Consider the following 26,295-nt stretch of genomic DNA (forward strand, 5'->3'; position numbering starts at 1 on the left):
TGTTTACCGCAAAACGAAGAACATCTTTGGTTTTGGTTTGACTTTGAGACTGGAACTAAAACTAAACTCTCCTCCCCCCAACTCCTGACGAAGATCTTTCATATATACTGTATCACTCGCTGACTCACACAGAGAAGCATGTTCAGTTTGTCTGATTCTTAGTTGTCTTATATTTGTGTCTTGGTAATTTGTGCTAAAATGTTTAATAAATTTGTGTTATGTGTACGCCTCGGCTTCAGTGGTGACTCTCAAATGAACAGAACCTTCTGAATAAACTTTTTGGTCGTATTTCCAAGCTCTGGATTATTTTCCCTCTGTTTCCATTGGCATGATGGGATCTTCTCACGGTGAGCTACTGTTTTCGCTAATCTTCCGGCCTTTATATATATTTTTTTTTTCCTGTAAAATTCTAATATTGTTCGCATAAAATAATTTTATAGTTGGAATTTTATCCTCGTTTTCCCCCATCTATTTCGTTATTGTTATTACGAGATGGATGACGGTACGGATCCCACGGTGGTCGCAAGGGTATCTTGTAAATTACCTCCAATGTGGATAAATAATATTGCTTTATGGTTCGTGCAAGTGGAAGCTAATTTCGCAGTAGCACAAATAACTTCCGATATAACGAAATATAACACTGTTTTAGCAGCTGTAGATGCCGACTCGCTTCATTCGGTTTCAGACTTGGTGCTTAATCCACCAGCCGAAAACAAATATGAAGCACTTAAAAAAAGGCTTATCGCTGAATTTACAGATTCTAAATCGATACAAATCCGCAAACTGTTGTCTGAATTGACTCTTGGGGATAAGAAACCATCCTCTCTACTGAGACAAATGAAAGAGCTGGCAGGAAATTCAGTAACTGAAGATTTTCTAAAAACTATTTGGATGGAAAGGTTACCTTTGAACTCTCAGGCCATTTTATCAGTGTCAACTGCAGATTTAACTGAGTTGGCCACACTAGCCGATAAAATTTCCGAAATACGACCAATACCGAGTATTTCTGCGCTTTCTTCACAGTCAGGCCCTTCATCAGATTCTGTGAAATCTGATATTGCACAATTGCGTAGTGAAATATCGCAATTAAAAATTCAAATTGCAGATTTGTCAACGAAAATTAAAAATGAAAATTATTCAAGAGGGCGTACTCATTCTCGCTACCGAAGCAACAGCCGTAATTTTAGAAATCGTAACTTCAATAGTACACAAACACTATGCTTCTATCATAATAAATTTGGTGAGAAAGCAACAAAGTGTTACCAGCCGTGCATATATAAATCAAAAAACTAAAGCACGCTGCTGCATCGTTACAGCATACTTTTTCCGGTGCAGCAGCAGGTCCTACTAAATGTAGACTTTACGTATATGATAAAGCGACAAATTGTAATTTTTTAATCGATTCGGGTAGTGACATCTCTTGCATTCCTGTGTCACCCAATGTGAAGGACAGTTCTTCACATTTTCTCTATGCAGCCAACAACACGAAAATTCCAACATACGGAAAAAAACATTTAGAGCTAAATTTAGGGCTTCGTCGAAATTTTCGTTGGACTTTCCTCATTGCAAAAGTCAATACTGCTATTATTGGTGCTGATTTTTTAACACATTTCGGACTCGTGTTGGATTTAAAAAATAGAGCATTAATTGACTCTATCACTAACATGCAAACAAAAGGTGTACTGTCCAATGCTGCAGTACCCACAGTGAAATTGATTGTTGGTGAATCACCATATCATAAAATTTTTGAACAATTTCCAATTTTGGCAAATCCAATACCGCAGTTTTCCCGTCCTCCAAAACATAACACTCAGCATTTTATTGAAACAAACGGAAGTCCAATTTTCTGTAAACCTAGAAGGCTGCATCCAAAAATATTACAAGCAGTTAAACAAGAATTTGAATATTTGATTGATAATGGAATTTGTCGCCCATCAAAGTCACCTTGGGCTTCTCCAATTCATGTAGTTCCGAAATCAAATGGAACGTACCGAATTTGTGGTGATTATCGTCGCTTGAATGCTATAACTGTCCCAGATAGGTACCCATTACCTCATATACATGACATAACTAATGTTCTGCACGGAAAGAAAATATTTTCCAAAATTGATATAGTAAGGGCATACTATCATATTCCGATAAATGAATCCGATGTACCAAAAACTGCCGTTACTACTCCCATTGGTAGTTTTGAATTTTTATATCTCCCATTTGGTCTGAAATGTGCACCAATGACATTTCAAAGATTTATGAATGAGGTACTGAAAGGTCTCGATTTTACTGTCAGTTATTTAGACGATGTCTTAATTTTTTCTGAAAACGAAAATGATCATATTAAGCACGTGGAACTTGTTTTGGAAAGGTTTAGTAGGTATGGACTAAACATAAATGCTTCCAAATGTGTTTTTGGTCAACAACAAATTTCCTTTCTGGGTCACGAAATATCAGCAGGTGGTGTTCGACCTTTGGACGACAAAGTAAAAGCTATAATGAACTATCCACGTCCAGAAAATCTTGTGCAACTCAGAAAATACTTGGGGTTACTAAATTTCTATAGGAAATTCATTTCACATGCTGCTGAAGTACTAGCACCATTAACTGACCTATTAAAAGGGTCTAAAAAGAAAAATGATCAATCTCGCATTACATGGTCTAAAAATTTGTTAGATTCATTCGAAAAATCAAAAGAAGCTTTGCTAAACGCTACTTCGCTAGTGTTTCCAGAAAATGAAGATAAGTTAATACTTCATTGTGATGCTAGCGAAATTTCAATTGGAGCTACCTTAAGTGTAATGCAGAATTTAGAATATAAACCCCTGGGATTCTTTTCAAGACGTCTTACACCTACACAAATGAAATATTCAAGTTTTGACCGTGAACTATTAGCTATATACGAGTCTGTTAAATTTTTTAAACACATGCTAGAGGCTAGAAACTGTAAAATTGTTACAGATCACCGTCCATTAACATACGTTTTTCGTAAGGCAACGGACACTTACTCGAATAAGCAAACACGGTGGATTTCTTACATATCAGAATTCACTACTGATATCGAGTATCTAAAAGGTGAGCGAAATGAAGCTGCCGATGCACTATCGCGCATAAGTGAGGTTATTGTCCCCCAGCCACTTAATTATGATGAACTCAGTAATGATCAAAAATCAAACGAACAACTGAAACAACTCATTTCAGACACTAATACTGGGTTGCAATTGAAATTAATTCAATTGCCCAATTCAAATTCTCAAATATATTGCGATCTTTCAACTGGAAAAGTAAGACCTTATGTCACTGCTAAATTTCGCAAACAAGTTTTCCTAAACTTACATTGCCTTTCTCATCCAGGTATTAGAAGTACTGTTGACCTTATACGTAACCGTTTCGTTTGGCAGTCTATGAATAAAGATGTTCGTGAGTGGGCACGCCAATGCATTGATTGCCAACGTTCTAAAATTCACAAACACACGAAATCAGAATTAGGAAAATTTTCACTGCCAACTGCACGATTCCAACATATTCATTGCGATCTTGTGGGACCCTTGCCGGAATCAAACGGGAAAACTTATTGTTTAACTTTAATTGACCGCGTAACACGTTGGCCGGAAGCATATGCGATTTCAGATATTACCGCTGAAACAGTCGCAAAGACAATCTACTCTGAGTGGATTGCCCGATTCGGCACACCAGACCGCATAACAACTGATCAAGGCAGACAGTTCGAGTCAAGACTAATGTCTCAGCTTGCTGCTCTTCTAGGTGTGGAAAAGTGGCGAACATCACCGTACAACCCAAAAGCAAATGGGCTGATCGAAAATTTTCACCGTCCATTAAAAGCTGCAATTATGGCTCACCACACCACCAAGTGGACAGAAGTCCTTCCAACCATTCTTCTCGGTTTTCGTTCAGCACTGAAAGAAGATATAGGTGCAACACCAGCTGAGCTTGTCTACGGTGCTTCCTTGCGTCTTCCTGGCGATTTTTACGATTCGAGTGACAAAATTCAAGATCCGTCCATGTTCATCGAAAACCTCAGGCAACACATGAGAGCATTAAAACCGAAGCCAACAAGCTCTCATAACAAAAATAATGTGTTCGTACATAAAGCATTAAACATCTGTTCTCATGTATTTATCCGACATGACAGGTTGAGAACATCGCTTCAAGCACCCTACTCCGGACCGTTTCCGGTGATCAGCAGAAAAGAAAAGAACTTTAAAGTTCTGATAGATGGAAAACCAACAAATGTATGTATCGATCGAATCAAACCTGCATTCACAGTGAATGAGGATGCCACAACTACAATTTCGAATACAGTGAGTCCCAAAATTAATGTGCTTCCGAAACCACCAGACCGCTTCACGCGTTCCGGAAGACAGGTTCGCTATCCTGTCAGATTCAATAATGTTGTCAGACTGTGTCGTTAGTCACTGGAAGGGGGGTACTGAGGCGGACACTGTTTACCGCAAAACGAAGAACATCTTTGGTTTTGGTTTGACTTTGAGACTGGAACTAAAACTAAACTCTCCTCCCCCCAACTCCTGACGAAGATCTTTCATATATACTGTATCACTCGCTGACTCACACAGAGAAGCATGTTCAGTTTGTCTTATATTTGTGTCTTGGTAATTTGTGCTAAAATGTTTAATAAATTTGTGTTATGTGTACGCCTCGGCTTCACAATCTGATGCTACCCCTTCATCACGACGTCTGCCATTTGACTTTACCGCTTGAACGCTGAAATCCACGTGTAGCACGCTGATGTTTGCGATCTAATGATGCTTCTTCGTCAACACCCTGGGTTCATCGAGGTATCCGTTAACTGGACTCCACCACTTGATCGCTGAATACCTTGTGTGGTTCTACCGGTGTTCGTGATCTAGTATCGCCTCATCAACGCCCTGGGTTTGCCACGATATCCGTCATCTGACTACTTCTGCTTGATCGGTGAAGACCAAGTGTGGCTCTGTCGCGCCTTGGGTTCGTCGCCGAGTTCTATGTGTGACTCTACCAACATCTGTGGTCAAGCATCGTTTCTTGAAGACCATAGCTGAGTGTCACTTCCGTCCTAGTTGCTTCACCATAAGTATACTTTGCGATTTTCCTACTAGTGAAGGGTTTGCCATGAATTGATGTCTTAAGTAATGTTTTAATTTGTAATAATAGAAATAAATAGTTGTTCGGAACTGTTTTGTTCATTGGCAGATAAAGACATACGTTGCAGCTGTCGTGGGGCGCTTTACGTCGGGAGTGTACGTTGGCGTTGTCATGCTGCTTTTCTTATTGGTGAGTGGACGGCGTGTCACGCTAGGCGAATTACGTTGCGCACAGCACAGGAAACCTGCTCCTAGGAAAACCCGGCTTTATTTTTCAACAACCCGCGTGTATATCAATACAGTACAGAGTAGTTTTTCAAGGTCGCGCGATCATGATACACAGGAAAAGTTGGGGAGATTTTTCTCTCTACTTTTTCTTCTTCTTAGAACTAGGAAAGGACGCCTGAACAAAATTTTTATGAGTCTTTTTCCGAAATTCCGGGTATTTGATGCGTTATAACGCGTCCATGGCATCTCTGTCTGACTCATTTTTCCAGGATTTTGTTTGCAGTATGTTATGTGTCTTGAATTATTTTCTAGGTTAAGGGAGTGTTTTCTGTATGTTATATTTACAAGTGTATGTTTTAAGCAGAGTATACAATAACAGAGATAAAAATATATAGAAGTGAATGGGCCAAAAATTAGGGACTCCAAAACTGTGTTATATCTAAGGTATGTTATAATTGTATTCAACTGTACATTAAGTTATTGACATGTGGGATTTGTGTAATAAGGATGATTATACATCAACATTTATATGCCATTAATAATGAATTTTTAATAATAAATCTAGTGAAATAAGAACAAGCATAAGAAATAATATGTATTTAATTAATTACCTGCAAAAAGTTTATATACAGGCTGTCGTCGTCGCCTTGTTTCAGTAGCAATCCAATCTTTATTTCCCAAAAAAAAACCACCAAGAGCAGAAATCAGAAAAATAAACATAAAAGTAGTTCTACTATAATAAATATCTTTAACAAATAACTAGAACCTGTCATTGACCAGCATACTGTCGCAGGGATAACTTTTTTTAATCCCTTACCTTTTTTACACTACATATAAATCCATGAACTTATTGAGAAAAAGAAAACGTTTAATTCCTAATTTTTTCGTCCAAGCTAAAAAAAATTTGATTTATCAGTGACTTCAATGAAGTGGGTACCCACATATTCGGTTCAGGTTGGTTCATTCACTTCTTACGAAAAATATCTCATACTTATTGAACTAACATAAGATGTTAATTTCACTGCCTTAGGATTCAATTAGAAAAGGTTCAAAGTTTTAAATTTAAAATAAAAAAAAAAATACTTTGCTTCATAATTTTTCAAAACATGGGGCTCAAGTGCAAATTAATATCATGCAGGACACAAATTATAACTAAGTAGAAAATAACTTATGCATTTGCAAAGCAGCTGCAGTTTAAATACGGCAAAATTTGACATGCCGATGGTTTACTTCAAAATCCATACATAGAGCTAAACAAGATATTTTGGAAAGTTTATAAGACCAGACAATTACTTCAATTATATGCATGGCAAATTTCTAATATCAAAACAAATCAATCTGTATTTAGCCTCAAAATAACCAATAATTCCACAGTGCAGAGAAGCACTGAACAGTCATATGGTCACTAAATTGGTTTGCAGCAAGCCAACTTTTAAAACCCAGAAATCCAGTCATTCCCCAGCAAAGAGTAAGAGGTCTCCCTAGCCATAGCCCACATCACCCAATAAATTTTTTTTGAAAAATTTAAAAAATCAATTTAAGAAAAGTAACCCCCCCCCCCCCAAGGAAGATCCTACATGTGCCCCTGAGCAGAATATAATGTGAAACATTTGCCTCATCTTGAAAAAGCACCAAATTCTGATATGAAATCATATTTCATATCAGATTGTATATGAACAGAGCTTATCAGAATTCATCAACTTTCCGATGACTGCAACTGTACATTTTGTTTTAAATTTCTATACTATCTGGAATGTCTTCAAGTTTTATTTTCAATAACAACCATATTGTGACAGTTTTATATCAACTGGTTAGCACACAACAGCAGCCACGTAAAGTTCCCATAGATCATTGTAGCTGCTATAACCTATGCAACTGCAGTAGCTAAAACAAAGCAGAATACAGATCAGCTGCGTGGTACTATGGCAAACCAAACAAAAACCAATTTATATGAAAGTTTTTAACAGCTGGCTGATGCGAAGATATATTTAGGAAAAAGAAAATTCTACTGTCCTTGCTGGGAATCGAACCCACGTCCTCTCTTTTGCTGGGAGTGCCCTAGACTACAAAGGCAACTAATATCTCAATCTTTCCTTGGAGTTCGTATGCACTGAACGGGACCGTACATGGATAGTTGGACCAAATTAAGGCCAAAGCTCACAACTGCTGACACTGCCACCAGATGGCAACTTATCCGACTTTCTTAAATATATCTTCGCATCAGCTAGAGATGTAAAATTCTCGAGAAGAATCTTTAGGAGAATATTTTCATCAAGGAGTAGAATATTTTCATCAAGGAGTAGAATATTTTCATCAAGGAGTAGAATATTTTCATCATTCAATATTCTTGAATATTCTCTGGAGGAAATTATATTTAAAATAACTTGAGAATATTCTCCTATTATTTAAAATAGTTATATATATATATATAATATTCTTGAGAATATTGTCTGGAAGGGCTACATTTATAAATTATTGGGGAATATTATCGGAAATAGAAAGAATTATTCTCAAGTTATTAATAATAGTCCTTCAGAATATTCTTCAGTTATAGAAGTCTTTCCAGAGAGCATCCTAGAATATATGTATTAACATGTATTATCAAAGAAATATGAGTGATACAGAATTTAAGTGTATGTACATTCAAAAAAGCAACAGTTCTGTATCTTCTTAGAATGAAGGTGATTTTTTGAATACCTTCCTTTATCAATCACCTTTGGTTTAATTTTTTGTTTTCAACTTATTTCTGAAAATTCATCTAATTTTAAAATAATTTTCTTAAAGTTTTAATCTTGAGGTTTCTAAAATCTTCATAACCAAACTTTTAAAATCTCTCATCATGACCAAAATAATATTCTGAGAGTATTCTTGAACTAAAAGTTGTCATTGTGGATGATTATGCCAAAAATTGTTTTGTTTCAAATGTTTCAGGCAATGAAAACTGATTTATATTTCATATTACAAACAAAATTAGTAAAAATAAAAATTAAAAGAAAAATTAATATTCTCAATTATTCTCCAAATTTATCCAGGAGAAAATATTCTCAGAATATTCTCATTCTCTGAGAATATTCTCATCTGACATCTCTAGCATCAGCCAGCTGTTAAAAACCTTCATATGGATAGCGGAGAGTGACATCATCCTTGGATACCTCACCATCTGGTGGCAGTATCAGCAATTGTGAGCTTTGGCCTGAATTAGGTCCAACCGTCCATGTACGGTTCCGTTCAGTACACACGAGCTCCAAGGAAAGATTGAGATATTCGCTGCCTTTGTAGTCTACTGGCCTTGAGAGCTCTCCCGGTAAGAGAGAGGAAGTGGGTTCGATTCCCCACAAGGACAGTAGAATTTTCTCTTTTTCATAAATATATCTCTTCGCATCAGCCAGCTGTTAAAAACCTTCATATGGAGAGCAGGAAGTGACATCTCTCTCATCCTCGAAAAAACCAATTTGAAAGTGTTGCTGAAGACAGCCGCACTGCGGGTGATTCTGAAGGCGTGAAAGAACTGTAATAAAATGTGGGGGAGAAAGCATCTACATACACTGAATCTAGCACTCTCGTGAGTGCAAAGTTTGTATGAGCTGGGCAAACTGGTTTTTGAAACATCTTGCATAATAATTTTAAAAAAAAGTTTTCAGGCCAATGCCGGACGAGCATGAAATCACCATATGCAGAAGTTGATTGGATGCACAACTAGTTGTCAGACGAGTGCTCTTTTCCACAGAAGAACCAGTTTTTTAATAGACAAACGCTGTCCATCTGTGAAGTGCTGCACTATTTTTGGCATGTGATCTGGCAACTAGCTTCAGGGGTCTTGTCCAGCCAAAATTTGGGTCTATTCAGACCCTTCACAAAATTCTGAATCTGAGAAAGACGCCCTTAATCTGAAAAATGGACCCTTCAGAAAAAAATTATGAAACCATGAATTTGACATTTAATTTTTTTTTGTGATTGATCAACTAGATTTCGCTTTTAACAAAATTAATGACCTTTTTCACAAAAATAAGGAAAAGTTTCACAAAAACAGGCCCCAACAAAAAAATCTGGACAGGCCCCTGAGTTTGTTCTTCACCCCTCAAAGCATATGCAGAAAATGATGTACATGCAGTTGACGCTTGTAATTTTTCCAATAAAATCGAGAAAAATTGATTTTTGGCTAAAATAGGGAGACATTTTTAGTAACCCCCCCCCCCCCCAGAGAGTGGGAGTAAAGGTAAAAAGCCTAGTCTCATCCACTTAAATCTTGAGATGTTGGCAGATCTGGGTTTGTATATTTCTAATATAAAATACATAAAAAATTATATAAAGAGCCTTCAAATATATATTGAAATAGTTACCTTTTTTCAGCTCAAGAGTCATAGGATATTCAGTATGCTTCATTGCTTTTTTGCAACCCCCATTTACATTGTACAAAAATCTTTTCAAAGTAAGAATAAGTATTGGTGGTAGTTTCTGCAATACCACTTGACTGTAAGCTTCAACCTATCAACAAAAACAATTACTTGGAATAAAACTATTTAAGTACAAGGCAGAGTTACCATTTTTTAAATGTAACAAACTAAAAGGCTAGAAAAAAATGTATGTGAATAAAATTCTTTGATAATTCTTATATGAATGTTTATCCAAGTTTTTCAAAATAATTTACAGATAGGAACTATATGAAAAATAAAATCATGAAAATAATTATGTGTACTATATCTGAATTAAAAAAACAAAGATTTCTATATATAGTTGGACTATTTTATTTATTTAATTGGATTTTATCTTCTAATAGATGATACTGTTAGATAAAGATTGTTGACAATAAAATAAGTTTATTGGGCTTAGGAATGAAGGAAAAATCTTATTTAATGACTGATGAACTCGTATGGAATCATTCATAGAATATTTTACCAGGAATACTATATTTTACTAGAAATATTACATTACTGGATATATATAGTTGGAATATTCTACTATATTTTCCTCCAGAAATCTTGAAGTTTAGGAGGCCATAAAATTTACATGCTCGCTTCCAATAATAAATGTGAGTGGGAAAAAGATGTTTTTTCTCTATGAGTTTCTTTTATTTAAATTTATTTAACACACAAGCACAAAACAACTCAAAGACAAACATATTTTCTATTGCACCCAAGGGATCAGATGTGTCCTGGGTTCAGTAATTTTGGTCATACTTGGCAATATGATATTTTTTTCTACTTCTCTTCTCACTCCTGATAGACATGTGCTGCGTTGTTCATATTCAAAAAAGTGCTGCACAAAAAATGCCCATTTTCATTTTTACATTTTGAAAACTTGCATTCATCTCATCCCCAACATTCTCAAGAAAAAAAAAATCATAACTTGTACAAAAATGTCATCAAATATTCAAACCCTTTACACAACAAAAATAGGTATCTATATATACTAAAACGCATTTACCAGTTAGTGATAACATTAACGTTATTATACTTATGTAATAACTACTGCAAACCTCCTTGTTTGTTTTAGAGCAAGTGTAACCTTGGATGGCCTCTTTTGCAGCCATCTGATCCAGTGCTTCTTCTAATGATGACACATTTTCAGACTTGATCAAAAACAAAAAAAATATTAAGAACAGAAACAATATTGACATTCAGAAATGATATGGGGAAAAAACATTCTAAAGGATTAACTGTAATATCAATACTAATTCATACTGAATAAATTATCAGAAATTGCACTAAATATTTAGAAGTGCAACCTCTTGCATAAAATCAATATGCACGTTCAAAAGTCCCTATTTCTGAGCAGTTCCTGTTCTTTGCAAGAAGTTCGAAAGGATGAAAAAATATGTTGATAGAAAGGAACGTTCAAAAAGTTTTTATTAAAAAAAAATCAGTGGACTTCCACATGTGCTTCTTTAGTAACAGGGATGAAAAATGGTCTAATGACCATATTACGTGAGAGCTTGCACAACTAGTTTCTTTCCCCTTCAAAAATTACAAAGGGATTTTCTGAGCCCCAAACTTCGCAGTTGTGATTATTAACTCTGACACATATAATGTTGCTTCATTTGAAAAAATGATCTTAGAGGAAATCAGGACCACTGTCAATAATAGCTAACATTTCCACAGAGCAATTTGCACCTTCTCCTAGGGTGACACCATTTTTCTCTTTGTTTGCTTATAACTATGACTCAGATTTCTGTGTCTTCATATATTTTTTTATTTTTTAAATATTTCGCTATTTTTACATGACAGCATATTTTAAAATTTTTAGGCATATTTTGCATATTTCATGATTTGATAAAAAGTAAATTTTTTCCTTTACAATCCTGCTTCAGACTGGTTTTTGCAGTTCCAGATTCTGATGAGAGCTTGAGGCTAGTATTTTCATGCCATAAAAATGGAACGTCGTTGCTCATTGGTATAAAATTCTGAAATTCAGGTTTTTCAACCAATCAGCAATGACACTGATTTATTAGCGCATAAAAATACTAGCCCTTCAATGACACTGGTGTGTGTGTAAGTAGATTAATCATCTGAATCTGTGCCGGTAACTCGTAGGGAAAATTTGCTAAAATTGGTAAATAGGGGGGGGGGATTTTTTTCAGTGCTTGTGGGAAATTTGAGAGTTTTTATCAAATAAAAAGGATTATTTATTTTTTAATTTTGTGTTTTTCTAAAGCTGCATACACTACTTGGCCAAGTATTTTTACCTACAGATAGTAGCACATTAATTCTGCATTTGTAGGGAAAAACTTGCTGCTCGATGAGATTAGTTAGTAAAACACAGAATTTCTGTTCATACAATAAGTAATGATACAAAATAATTTAGATAGCATCAACACTTCTCATTATCATATTATTTTGCTAAAACTAATGTTATTTGCGATAGGAATGAAAACTTTTTTAGGGCATATTTACAGTTTTTTAAGAGTATAAATGTGTATTTTATCGAGCATTTTTTAGAAGCTTTTAGAGCATAAAAATCTTGGGCCTACTCATAACAATGACAGCATATGTAATGATGCTTTCAGAAAATTTGTCGTCAAACTTTCAGCAGAAAATTTTTTCTAATATCAGCACCTTATGTGACATCTTTAATTAATTTTTAAAATTAGGGACATTTGATCTGGACACCCTGTATTTTGATACACATTTTGAGGCTTACATCTTAATATGAATCCTGTTGCTAATGACATAGTTTGAACAGTGACAAAACAGTTGATGAGGGTTATCCACTAATGAAAATTTTCTAAATCCACAAAACCAAAGGGATACTTACCAAATTGTCATATGGAAACCTAAATAGCAAGTTGTAAAGAAACTACTTGGAAAAAATATTACATTCAATATAAACAATAATGCGAGTTCAAGATTACATTCAAATGTCATCTGTGATCTGAATTATAAGGCATCAATTTTAAGGTACGTATACATAGCATAGCTGAAAACTGAAGAATGAGAATTAGGGAGGTTTTTGAACGGATTCAAATTTCATACAAAAATGAATGAATAAAAGGAATTTGTGAAAATCAATGTAGGAATTTTTTATTAATAAAATAAAAATTAGTCTTCTTCCCTCTTTCAAAAATGTGACATAGTGCAAGGCATCGCCGATTAGCGCCAAGTCACCAATCATCACCAGTGCCATCTCAAGGCATAGGCATGGCCTGGGGGCCTCAAGCAAAGAGGGGCCTCACAAAAATGAGATCTGGTTGAAATTTTTGAGAAGTTGTTTGGTAGGGCCTCAGAAAAATCAATTGGCACGAGGGCCCACGATACTCTTAAGACGGCCCTGATCATCGCCAACCAGGTTTAACTACCTGCCATTAATACTCTCAAATTCAAATCTCGCAGACAAAACAATCACCATCGGGACTGAAACAAGACATACAGACGCAACAAGACATATGGTCAAAACAAATACGAGGCATTTCACTAGTTTTGGATGTCGAAAGGCTGCAGTGATGCTGCCTGTTTGGCGAATTTTGTCTTTCCCCCCCGAAAATATTTTTGTCGGATTTGACATAATGGCTACAATTTACATTATGCTTGCGACATCATTTCGGGGATTAAACACGAAAGCAATAGTCTTCTTTCCAAGAGAATTCTTTGAGAATAAATTTTTTCCCCAAAAGTAAGGATTTTTTTTACAATCATGGTGAAAATTCGTGAAAGATATACCAATTTTTCGGGAGTCCAGGAGAGGGAGTAGAAATTCAGGAGACTTGGCAACTATGACATAATATAAAAATGAATTTATATACTTACTTGTATGTCAAGTGGCAATGTAAAAAATGGCTGAACACATGCAGTTCTATTTCCAGTAGCACTCAGAATAGATTTTATTTGTCCACCGAGAAGATCTGATATTGGAGTCTTGTGTTCAAAGACCTAAAATAGACAAACGATAATTAGGCATAATGAAACTTTTTGAATATTTTTCTCACAATTGATTTCACTCTTTGATGATACAGCTCACTCAAAAACTATACTAAGTGATTTACAATAGAAAAAAAAAGACATTTGATAATTTCTGTAGCCCCATGATGTTTGTTTCTGTGAAACTCATGTTGTATGTCCAAGAAATGCTGCCAACAAGTTAGACTTAGTGAAAGTTAGACTGGAACACTAATCACATCAGTCAAATAGCTCGAAACTGAAAAATTCTGCGTGTTTCTTCTATTCATAAGGCTATCTTGAATAACTTGATTTGGCAGTAGGAGTACTAATGAACTAATATGTATTTCTTTAAGCACTACTGCTAGTAATATTACATATAAAATAAGCAAGGTGTTAAAAAAAAAAATTTAAATCCATATTTTCTTCATATTTTTAATACGGTAAAAAAAAACCCTTCAAATTATGAATAACTTCGTTTACATCTGTTTTGCAAAACAAGCAAAAAGTTGACAAAAACCTTCACCAGATGAGCTAGCAATGTTTTGCAATACATGTAGTACATATACAAAAGCCTTCCCAACTAGCCTGCCAGAGGCTTTTTGCATGTTAGCATTGTCTGTCAAGCTTCATATGATCACAATTAAGCTGAATGTTCTTTTTCTCACACTGTGGGCAAAACTGTCTTAACGAGTTATGAGGCTGGAGCCTTAAGAATTATTAAACCTTTAATTATTTTGATGAAAGATAAATGAAGAAAAACGTTTTTATTCACATCAATGAAAAAAAGCGTAGGGGCTATTGTGTGACTTTGGGTCATAGGAAGGGGCCCATTTGCAACACTGACGATAGGCGTGAAAGATTTTCATCTCTTGGTGCGTGTGTTAATGTAATTTCAAAGTGAAGCCCCCGCTTCTTTAGTATCATTCTGAAAACACTCCAGCCCTCACAAAAAATATAATAATTTAAAATAAATTAATCCACACTTCATTGTTGAAAAGAATTGCAGCTGGTGTGAGGGAGGCTGTACTGGAAAGAAGCATGAGTTTACAGTATCTCTTATGGACAAGTTTGTAACAATAGTCGGGAAACTTTGGCAAATTCCCCAATCTCTTATTTTTGAAACATGTTTATATAGTTGTAATTGTATAATTTTTAATAAAATTTGTTATGTTTCCTCACCTTTTATAACCGTGCACGGTTGATTAAATTAGTCTGATATTTTCATTGCTCATAGTCCGGAAAAATGTGCGATCCTGATCACATCGCCATTTCAAATTGTTGTTGCCATTTTTATTTTGTGAAAGTTCCTATAAAAAAATCTATTGTCATTTCTTTATGCAAATTGGATGTTGTATTTTCCTATTGGTCGTGCTCTGATGTGTATTTTTTTGAGATGGTCGGTCCCAGGAGTTGGATCATTCCAACTCCTGGTCACTTTGCATTCTCTCGCATTCAATCTCGCTTTCAACTCGGTATACATCACTTAAGGTGAAGGTGGTCGCCTTTTGGTGAATCGGCCATAGTATGAAATAACTCGTCTCACTGGTGCTCGGCACATCGCCGGCTGGTTCCGGACCTTATCATGCCTCCTCTTTAGTCATCCATTGTCACTGCCGTCGTCCCGGTTCCTGTCATCGCTGGTCCGTCGTTTGGCTTGCCGTCGATCGTCTCTTCCGACTGCCTGGTCGTCACCTCGGTTCCAGCTGTTGAGCCTGCAGTTTTTGCCGGCACGCGGAGTCTCGGTTCGTGACCTTCGCCCGCTCCCATCAAGGTCAATGACGTCACTGGTCGAGTAATTCAAGATCGTCAAACTTCAGTCGTCGGACTATATTGATGAGTCAACGGTTATGCATCAACTGTTAATGTCACTGAGTTATTCAATTTTATGAATTCTATTGACCCACATATTGAATTCACCTATGAAATAGAAAAAAATAATATGCTGCCTTTTCTCGACGTGCTCATTAAAAAGACAGACACTGAATTTCACACATCTGTGTACCGTAAGCCATTCGCCATCTCCATGCCACCTCATGCAAAATCCTTTCATCCTCCCATCATAAACTTTCGGCATTTTCTTCTTTTGTTCATCGAGCACTAAAACTTTGCAGTGATTCAGCCTCCCTCCAGAATGAACTCAATATCCTTCGTGACATCGCTTCTAATCGTGGTTTTCCACCTTTTATCATCGACAAGATCCTCAAAAAAATTACCCAGACATGCACCACGAACTTGCTCCCAGCTGACTCAAAACAGTTTTCTAATAACGTTTTTCTTCCATTCGATTCTTCAAGTTTCATGACCTCTTCTATCTTCAAGAAATTTGACTTCCATACAATATTCCAGCCAACAAATATACTCACCTTTTCCCATCTGAAAGATCCTATCTCACCCTCCAAAGAATCTGGTATCTACTTCATCCCATGCAAGAATTGCGAAAATGGATATATTGGCCAAACTAGAAGAAGGGACGGACAGATAATTCGGCTATTGCCCAACACTGTTAGCAACATTCACATTATTTTGATTTTGATAAAGCGTTTGTTTTTAAAAAAGCAACGCACAATTCTGAATTGAATTTTCTCGAGGGATGCTTCATCAGAACATGCCAGAATTTCCTCGTTAACGATGGAAGAAACACGCCACCTATTTCGTCAGCTTGGACAGGCTTTATTAACCTCAGTCGTGACAAAACTTTCAACACTTTGCAACAGATGGCTCCCCAATTTGCATCCAAAGACCACTCGGACGCAGCAAATACAAAGGCGAACTCTTCGGACGACCAGACGTAAACATCACCCCTCCACGACTCATTCGTGTGAATTCTGACCACGAGGTCCTGATGACGGCTCTCCATTGAAGAGCCGAAATGCGTTGACCATTCGACCAATTGAATTTATTTGTCTTGAAAACGTGGCAATTTTTGTATAAATTAAAAAAAAAACACCTACCCTCCTAGTGATTATGCCTTTATGTTTGGCTCCAATTACCTGCCATTCATCTTCATCACTCGTATGATCGTCATTCACTTGATCGTGAGATTTAGATGCATCAGCTGAAAAAAAGTAATGAAATTAAGATAATTTTAATGAATAACAAAAGATATATTTGCAACATTTTTGATATTCACACAAAACTACAACAAAAACAGAATCAGGACTCCCACTCAAAAAATTAAAACAAGTAGGAAAAGTGGGGAGGGTACCCCTTCAGATGGCATAATAATAGCACAATGAAAAAAATCACTTAAAATATATTCTGTCAAAACTTTCCTGTTTTGCATCATGCCATCTGTTTTGCATCATGCCATACAGATACCCTTTGTTTGTAAAAAGTGGGTTTGTTCATTGCACCTCCTTTGGTGCATAGATAATGTTTGTAATCTTTTTTTTTAAAAGAGAAGGGCATTCAGAGAATACAGAAGTGGAAGAAATGACCTGTCATCATTTACTGAAAGAAGGGTGTTGAAGAATGCAATAAGGGATAGTAAAAAGAAAGTTGAATGAAGGTTGGCAGATAACATTGGCTCTGACATAAAATCATTTTAAGGTATGTCAATAGTGGATGTAAGGGGACAGTTGGCTCTATTGATCTCGGGATGTCATATTCGCTCCCGAGACAACGTATAAATAATGGTGAAGAGAAATACTTATATGAAAACTCCTATTTAGTTCTTCTAAGACTTACATAGTGTGGACTACTTTTATTGTTTTCACTTAACTCGATTATACATGGCATTTTCACATATAGGCTAAAGCCTGCTTTTTCAATAATATTACAATACTGCTACAGCCCCCTCGATAGGAGGGTCTAGGGTAGACAGCAATGTAGGCTTGTGTAGTGCTTTCAAATGACTTTTACAAATCAGTCTTCTTTAATAATGAAGGTGATATTCAAAGTACTGATGTATTCTGGGTGACAAAGTCCTCAACAAAATTCAAGAGGAACATGTGGAAGTCCTAAAATTTCTAAAAAATGTATGTGCAAGCAAAGCACCAGGAGATAGTTATCCTAGGGTCCTTAGGGAACTGTTGGGGCCAGTTGCACATATTTACAGAAGTATTGCAGAGAGTATCATTCCAAGGGATTGGAAGATTGATAATGTGGTTTCAATATTTAAAAAGGGTAGTAGAGAAACTGAGTCGAATTATTCTCCAGTGAGTTTGATGAGCCCACTCTCGAAAATTTCGGAAATTATCATCAAAAGGTAATGTGATGTCCTAAACCCAGCATGTGTTCAGGAAAGGGAAGTTATGTGTAACCAACTGCTTCCATGGAAAAAATGTCAACATTGTTTGTCTTTATTTCCAGAAGGCATTCAATCAGGTCGAACTCTTGAAGCATTTTTACATAAGATTGGATGCAACTCGTTGAATTGGATAGATTCATGGTTGTGAGATATGTCGTAGTGGGATATGGTGAAAGGGGAATTTTCTGATTGTACAGGTGTTAAAAGTGGAGTCCCTCAAGGAAGTGTCCTTAGTCCCATTCTTTTTTCACGTTTTATTGATAAGCTCGATCAGGGTATCAATGGGATTGTTAGCAAATCTACAGCTTATGGGAGAATCGAGAATCAAAGCCAAAGGGAGAGGCTCCAGACCGACTTGAATATGATTGCAACATGGGATAACCATGGGAGAATGACCTTTCACACTGACAAGTGCATGGTCACTCACTTCGGTTTGAACAATCAACGTTTCCCTCAAAAGTTGAATGGTGGTGTCATTCTGGATAAAATTAAGAGCACTAATTTGGAAATTTTCATTGATGAGCAGGCAAAGTTTTCTAAACATTGTTCAGCAGTGGTTAAAAAAGCATACAGAATGCTTGGTTTCATTCTTAAAAAAGGTCTCTTCGCATTCTCTCGAAGTCATTCTCAGAGCTCCCACTCAAAAAATTAGAAAAAGTAGGAAAACGCAGAACTAAAAAGTAGGACGGGTGAGGGTAACCCCCTTAGACAACATAATCATAGCATAATGGAAAAATCCGTAAAAAAGTTTTTTTTTTGCAAAAAAATTTTTCTTTAATTTCGACTTTTTTTTTTCATAGCACTATTTCAGTTTCCTATAAGATTGACTCAAGCCAAAGCAAAATGACAAATGACTTGGTTACAAAACCAATTTTTGGCCAAAACAGTGTACTAGCAACCACAGATAACTCTTTTTTCTGTCTCCTTATATATATTACATTCTTTGTTTTGGAGTCTTCCAAAGTGGAGAGCTTGTCAACTCTCTTCGACAATGCACAGCAAATTTTGAAGACGTACGTTTTTTTAAGAATGATGCTCCGAGACCACTTTCAAAAGCACAGTGCAAAATGTGTAGATTACAAGATCCAATGTAAATAAGGCAAGGTGAATCAGATAGTTTTACTGTGTGGTCCTAATTTTTTTAGGGGATTTGTTCACATTTTACTGTTCAATGTCAGTGTAATTTTTGAGAAATGAAGCACTTCCATTTCTAGCTCTTTGCTGAGCACATTGTAAATATTGTTTTTGCCTCTTCATGCCTTAAAAATACAGAAGACTACTGAATGCTATTGGGTAGCAAAAGAATCACCAAACCTAGAATAGGCCTGTGTATCCAACTGCTTTGAAATGGAAACTGTTGTTTCACCTATTCGCACCATAATTTTGAATGATGAATGTTAGTTACTGTACAACAAATAGGCCAAGACCATGAAGTAATAAATACAAAATTATTTTTTCTATTGAAACTGAAGTTTTTAATGATCACTCAAAACATTGACACAATTGAAAAACGATGCAATTTCTGCTTTGGCAGAACCACTATAATTACAATCTACTACATTTATATTATTTGGCAATATATCGATCATTCTCTCTTATTTTTAAAAACAATTACACAAATTTTGTTGACAAAATTTGGTAGAAAAGTAGGACAACACCCAAAAATATATGCTTACAAGAAATATCACTAAATTTAAGCGACAGAGTTGAAAAGAACAATTCATTTCTTGATATACTAAGTGTTTGTGTGCATTAACAAACACAAATTATTTATTTTATTATTCATTTAGATCATAGCAATTAAATTTTTGGTTTAATTAATTATTAGCTTTTCAAAAATATTGTTCATAAGTTTTTGAGGGGGAATTAAAATGTTTGATAAAGCATTTAAAGAACTTGGATGATGATTGAAAGCATCTTAGATATAATAGTATCCATGATACTGATCGCAACGAAAGTCCACGCTAACATGAAAGTCAGCCTCCTTACAACTATACCAGAACAATACAAGGTACTTCTTTAAAAATATTGAATTTTACAGAAAGAACTTCAAACATACTTTTTTTACACAAATGGATCATTCTCACAAAATTGGACAAAAAAGGAAAAAAAATTTAACAAAAATAAATGTCAACCAAAAAATAAAAAAAATAAAAATGTTAGGGACAATCTTTACCCGCTGATAAATAAAATATAATTGGTAATGAAGTTTGTTCAAAATTAATGGTGGGAAAAATTCATTAAAGTTTAACCATGTTAAGAGATATGCAAAATGCCATATCAGATTTGCCTATTTCAGCACTTCTTGATACCTATGCTTGACACTTGCAACATGTTCTATATATTTTTGTAGTGTATTTTCAACTTGGACAAGCACTAATACTCTGCATAATTTTTTTTGTCTCAATTGCATTTTTATTTGTGTTTGTCATTCCGTTTTATAGGAACAACAGATTTCTAATTTGTCTCGGTTTTGCTAGAGCACGAGTTGCATTCTCAAAGCAGTCTTTAGATGAAACATTACTGCAGCTTGATGTTGCAACCAAGAAATTTGGATTTTTTTCTTTATTCCCCCTAGTTTATAATCAAACCACCTTTTTGGTTACCTAATGCCAGGAGAAAGACATTTTTACAATGTTTTGTAACACTGATAAGAAACTAAGTCTGTTGAAAACATTAGATGTCTCTAAACTAAAACATGAGGTAAATTGAAAATAATTTTAAATTATATATATATATTCACCAAAAAAGAAGCGGAGAAGGACATTCAATAAAATCACTCACCACTTTTGACATGAATATGTCTTTTAAATCATCTGACGACACTGGAAGCATTCTTAAGTTGCGCGATGAAATTTTTTAAACACTCGCATCTCAGAGAGTACACAATGCAATTCAATAGTACCATCAGATGCACATTGCAAAGGTGCATCTAATGATATTCCTGCAGTTTCAATATCTCTTCCTGTCTAGGCACCAGGGTCACTGCCCAGATTCATAATAAATTGTTTTCCACTACATCTCAAAAAGTATTCAATGCATGTCAAAAGCAATGGTATTGTTAGGTGCACATTGTAAAGGTGCATTGGATGATATCACTCTAGTTTTAATATTTCTTCCTATCTGGGCACCAGGCCTGCTGCCCTGATTCCTAACAATTTTTTTCCTGCTAAATATCGCGCAGTTCACAACAAAAATAGACAACACTAGTATCGTTTTATTCCAAAGACAAAGCTGATGATAATGACATTTCATTATGTCAGTACCTACCACATGATTCAAGGCATAAAAAACGTATTAACATCAAACTTGCGGCCGTGTCTGTGACACAGCCTACCACAAATTTTTCTTTTCTGAATAAATATTTTTTGTGAATTAATTTAAAATTCTAATTGGTTTAAAAGGAATTTCAAGTGACTGCTACATTCTCCTTAACCTTTTTCAACACAAAATTTGATAGGCTACTATAACACCAAACACTAACTCTGGCCACATTGCTATATTGCAACTTACTGCCATTAATGAAATGGGTTGGAAATGAAGGCACTGTCTATCGGTGGTCGCCTCAAAAGCTCATTAGGAAAAATATCTATATCCTTTCTCTGATTTGAACTTGGGACCGTAACAGCAACCTTCATGGTGGTAGACGAGCATCTTACCACCACACCACTCTGACACAATTTGATAGGATGCAACTAGTGTTGTAAGAGTTGAACAAATGTTTTCCAAATGTCACAAATGAAAAAAAAAAAAGCTGGGTGAATTTTTATTTGGCTATAAATTGATAAAAATATTTAAAATTTAAAAGATAAAATATGAAAAAGTATACAGGTCCTTAAAATATATATAATTGAAAAAGAATATATTTTTGTTTTAAGATAGAAATTTATCATTTTAAAATTTGAATGGGCTGGGGCGAGCCAAGAGAAGTATATTTTCTTCACAAATGGAAATTTGCTCAAGCAAATTTTAACAATCTATTGATAAGAAAATTAAAAACAGAGTGGAGACTTGTCAGAATCTGGAATATAAATAGAAAGTGATCAAAAATTTTTTTTGTGTCAAATTTAATATTTGTAAAGTTTTATAAAGTTGTATTTAATATTAACTGCTGGGGACACAATTTAGGCAGATTTCGTGAGAATCACTAACGTATCACTTATGCCTTTAACTTATAACTGAATTTATATAACTCACTATCATTGCTGAGGTTACATTTTGCTTCATAGTTCTTTATAATATGGACCATTTCTTCATGCATGCCATTCAAAATATAGCTAAGAAATTCTTCGGCATCTTCTTGTTGCCCCTTCAAAAAATTAAATGAAAACATTAACCAATTTTTCAATGAATTCAGTTTAATAAGAAGTTAATCACTGTGGAAGTATGCTTATTCAGGGTTTTCACACATTGGAAAGACTTTTTTTTTATGAATCATTTCAGGAACTTTTGTATAGACTATAATATTAACATTTCAAATAATAAAGATGCGATGTACTGGACATCACAAAAGATGATATACATACCTGGTTTTAAAATTTGCTTCACTCATGCTTAACATTAGACAATAGTACAACTGATTAATTATTAAGTCTCATCCATTCTATTTCTAAATTTTTAATGACTGTTATTTGGTCAAAATTATTATTTTCTTACCTAAACCATGTGATTCCCTGGGGGCAGTAGAAGCTATGGGTATAACATAGGATCCTATGGGTTAGATTGCATTGGGGGCGATGGGAGAAAAATTTTCTGAAGGGGGGGGGGGGCGATAGGGACAAAAAAAAAAGTTGGGAAATTATGACCTAAACAAACCAAACAGATGATAAATAGTTAAATAGTTGCATTTTATTCCATGGCAAAATTGGTGAACTCTGAATAAAATTTCAGAATATTCATATTGAAAAAATACCAACATACTGAAATACTTGAAATGTAGGCTATTAATACAAAATTTTAGTTCAATTGAAAAAATGTTTAAATACAAATCAATGTTTAATATATTGCACAACAAAAATAAGATATATTATACAGAAGAATTTGATTTAAATCTAAAAATGACTTGATAGAATTATAAAATAAAAATTGCATTGCATAGCTAATATAGAATTTACCATATTTGATAATGATAATAAAATGGTAATTTACCATTTTTTAAACCATGATTTTAATTTTACCATTAGTTTCTACAGACTAGAACATGAAAAATGATTGAAAATATTTTCTGATGTCAAATTATGTGGAACAATTGATTATGGATTGATAGTAGCTTATCGGCTACAAATTAATGCATTGGGGTATTAATATCAATATTGTTCATACATTCAACAAAGCTTGAAAAAAAGTTAAACGTACACAAATTTTAAAAAGACAAATTTCCAGTATCTTGCATTAAACTGAATTTCATTTAAAAGCAAATACATTAAAGTTCAGTTTAAATTTTCAAACACACCTATCTATTAATAGTAAAAATAAATAAATTAAAATTCTTTTGATGATTACCAGCAGACTGATTATTCAAATTCAGCTCTAAAAAAAATTAAACTAACCTTGAGACAATCAGATTTTAAGATGCCCAGAGTTTCATACACAGCTATTGGTTGAAATGGAGCTACCTGTTGTAGTTGTTCCTGAGGTTCACACAGTTTTTCAAACTCACGTGCTAAGCTCACCCTTCAATGAAAGTAGAAAAATTAAAGTGGAAAAAATCTTATGAAGTTCACTTGAAACTCCTAAGAGAAATCAATTGAAAAAAGGTTTTTGAGACACACACACACAAATAAAAAATAATTAATAAATTTTGCAATGATCAGTAATGTAGTTATGAAAAGGAATAGGGATGCAGGAGTGATTCTCAAAATTTTCAGTAAAATTTTGTAACTGTATCAGTCAAAACTCCCTGTAGATAAGATCTATAGAGGTGGTTGTGCCAGCCTGATGCAGTTCCTACTATGACTTTACAACATACCAACTCTGGTCATATTGCCATACAGAAATTTACTACCAATCGAGTTGAGCCAGAAATAAAGGTGCCATTTATCTATGGTTGCCACTGGTTCAGTAGGGAAAGAACTTGTTATCTAGGCTCTTCCCTGAGACTAAACCTCCAGATTTGATGGTAGCCATCATGGTGGTAGATGAGCATCTTACCACTGCACCTCTCAGCTGCAGAAGACTGGGTTTTTTTTTCAAATCAAATTTATTGTTATCATATAATAGTACAAAAAAAGAGAAAAATTTACCAAGGAGTCAATCAAAAAAAAAAAAAGAAGCCCATTCTGGTAAATGCTAGTAAAAATTAGCATGGAAAAAAGAATATTGAACTAAAAAATTCAAATTAATGGAATCCAGGAATTATTTACTTTTTAGTTAGTCAGTTTGGGTGGATTACTCTACTTTTGTTCCAGAGAAATATAAATAACATTATAGTAAGACAAAAGTATCATAATATTTCAGAAGAAATGAGATGGCATTCAAATTTTAAAAAGTGGAGTAACCACTAATTCACCTGAATCCAAGGTTATTGAGAAAACTTGTCTTTACTGAGTAAGAGTACACTGTCAAATGGGTGAATTCAATTTTTCCAACAGATCCTTCTCAACAGATTCAAATATTTGACAAGCAATAGAAAGTCAGTGATTTCACTGAGTAAAAAAGAAACAAATGTTTCTGGTTTTGCCCAAGATTTACAATTTTTAATTTATTTGCCCAATATACAGTAAAATATTGATTATCTGATACAATTGCGACAAGCATATTTTGGGAAAGCGAAATTTCTGGATAACCTTATGTCTATAAATCTCAAATACAAAGGCCGGCTGAAAAAAGATGTCCATAAAAAATATGAATGCCAAAGATAACCAAAATACACCAACCTAATATAAAAGCAAATATCCTAAAAGAAAGAACTAATAATTAATTCCATACAGGGTGGTAACTATTGACCGCCCACAATAATTACACACGCGATTCCTTGTGAAAGACTAGTATTGGAAAGTGTTTTCCATTTTTGGATCGGACAAATATTAAGTGAGAGTTAGATAAAAGCTTTTGAAATTTTGTGACGTGCCACTTTTTTAACAGTCAGTTATGAGCCAAACTCTGAATGAAAGTACATTTCTCTGCCAGCAACGGGTTGCCACATCTTGAAAATGAACGGAAATATCCAATCCCATTAGAAGTCAAGTTCAGCCTTCTTCCTTCATGATTGGCACTTTTTCTCTCCATGTAGTGTGATACTATAACCTTGCTATTACGTACAGCTTACATGCTAGCTTTGTCCTCTATGTTGGCAAATTTATCACCAGCTTTGTACCATGTTAGCCAAATGTTAGCCTGTTTGACATTTTTTAGCCAAATCAACACTTTTTGCCAAAATATGACAACTTGTTTACTTTCAATGTCAAGTCAAATTTTTGAGGGAAGATGCATACAGTGCATACGTGTTTACTGCGTGCGATCATTATTTTATGTTGTTTTAATCAGATTACATTTTCATCAATAAAACGGCAATATTCATTTGAATTTTTTTAAACTTCCATTGAAACTGTTACACACAAAAAACTTCAATGAAGGATGTAAAAATGATATCTTGACGAAGGTGTGAATGGTGAAAACAGTAAAATAATAATGATTAAATCAGAAACTTTCAAAGTTATTATGTTATGAATTGACATATTCAAAATTATTTTTGGTTTTGGATTTTTTCTATTGATTACACTGCTCAACATTGATTTTGTTCTCAAAAATATTTCAGTGATATTAGGGTGCTTTTCGGGCAATGATTTTGTATCTGACATTAGTTTTATCAGATTGGCTCTAGTGTTTGAGTTAAAGTGAAAGTTGAATATCAATGGTAATACCATAAGCCAGGTGCAGATCTATAGGGTAGGGGGGCTGATCGGCATGATCACCCCTCCCCCCAAGCAAAATGCAATAATTCATGAAATTTTCAGAATTTTTATGTGATAATAATACATTTAATTAATCAGTTGAAAATTACCTGCCAATAATTACACACTTGATTCCTTGTGAAAACTAATATAGAAGATTTTTTCCATTTTAAGAACCGATGAATATGTAATGAGTTATGAGATGCTTCGAATTTTTGTGATGTGTCATTTTTCTAACGATCAGTTACGTGCCAAACACCCAATGAAAGTAAATTTTTCTGCCAGCAGCAGGTTGACACTTCTTGAAAATGAACTAAAACATTCAATCCCATTAAAAGCCAAGTTTGGCCTTCTTCTTTCATGATTGGTGCTTCTTCCCCATGTTGGCAAATTTATCACCAGATTTATAAAGTGTTAGCCAAATGAGATCTGTTTGAAATTTTTTTTAGTCAAATCAACAC

At 34.7% G+C, this 26,295-nt stretch overlaps 1 protein-coding gene across 6 annotated transcripts in view; it reads right to left on the bottom strand.

Annotated features, from left to right (window-relative positions):
- LOC149072178 (ubiquitin carboxyl-terminal hydrolase 10-like) overlaps window positions 1-26,295 on the bottom strand; it is a 92,472-nt gene that overhangs the window by 7,263 nt on the left and 58,914 nt on the right. For all 6 annotated transcript variants that reach the window (XM_089246075.1, XM_089246076.1, XM_089246077.1 and 3 more), the window contains 7 exons: window positions 23,492-23,615; window positions 22,140-22,251; window positions 16,645-16,748; window positions 13,562-13,684; window positions 10,798-10,890; window positions 9,662-9,806; window positions 5,933-5,989 (listed from right to left, as the gene is read on the bottom strand). In XM_089246075.1, coding sequence (XP_089102201.1) covers window positions 5,933-5,989; window positions 9,662-9,806; window positions 10,798-10,890; window positions 13,562-13,684; window positions 16,645-16,748; window positions 22,140-22,251; window positions 23,492-23,615 — 758 coding nt within the window. The remainder of the gene's footprint in view (window positions 1-5,932; window positions 5,990-9,661; window positions 9,807-10,797; window positions 10,891-13,561; window positions 13,685-16,644; window positions 16,749-22,139; window positions 22,252-23,491; window positions 23,616-26,295) is intronic.

The sequence above is a fragment of the Pholcus phalangioides genome, unplaced genomic scaffold (genome assembly GCF_987345545.1).
Source record: "Pholcus phalangioides strain wild (caught in Gottingen) unplaced genomic scaffold, Ppha-v1.0 ptg000017l_1, whole genome shotgun sequence".
Classification (NCBI taxonomy): Eukaryota; Metazoa; Arthropoda; class Arachnida; order Araneae; family Pholcidae; genus Pholcus; species Pholcus phalangioides.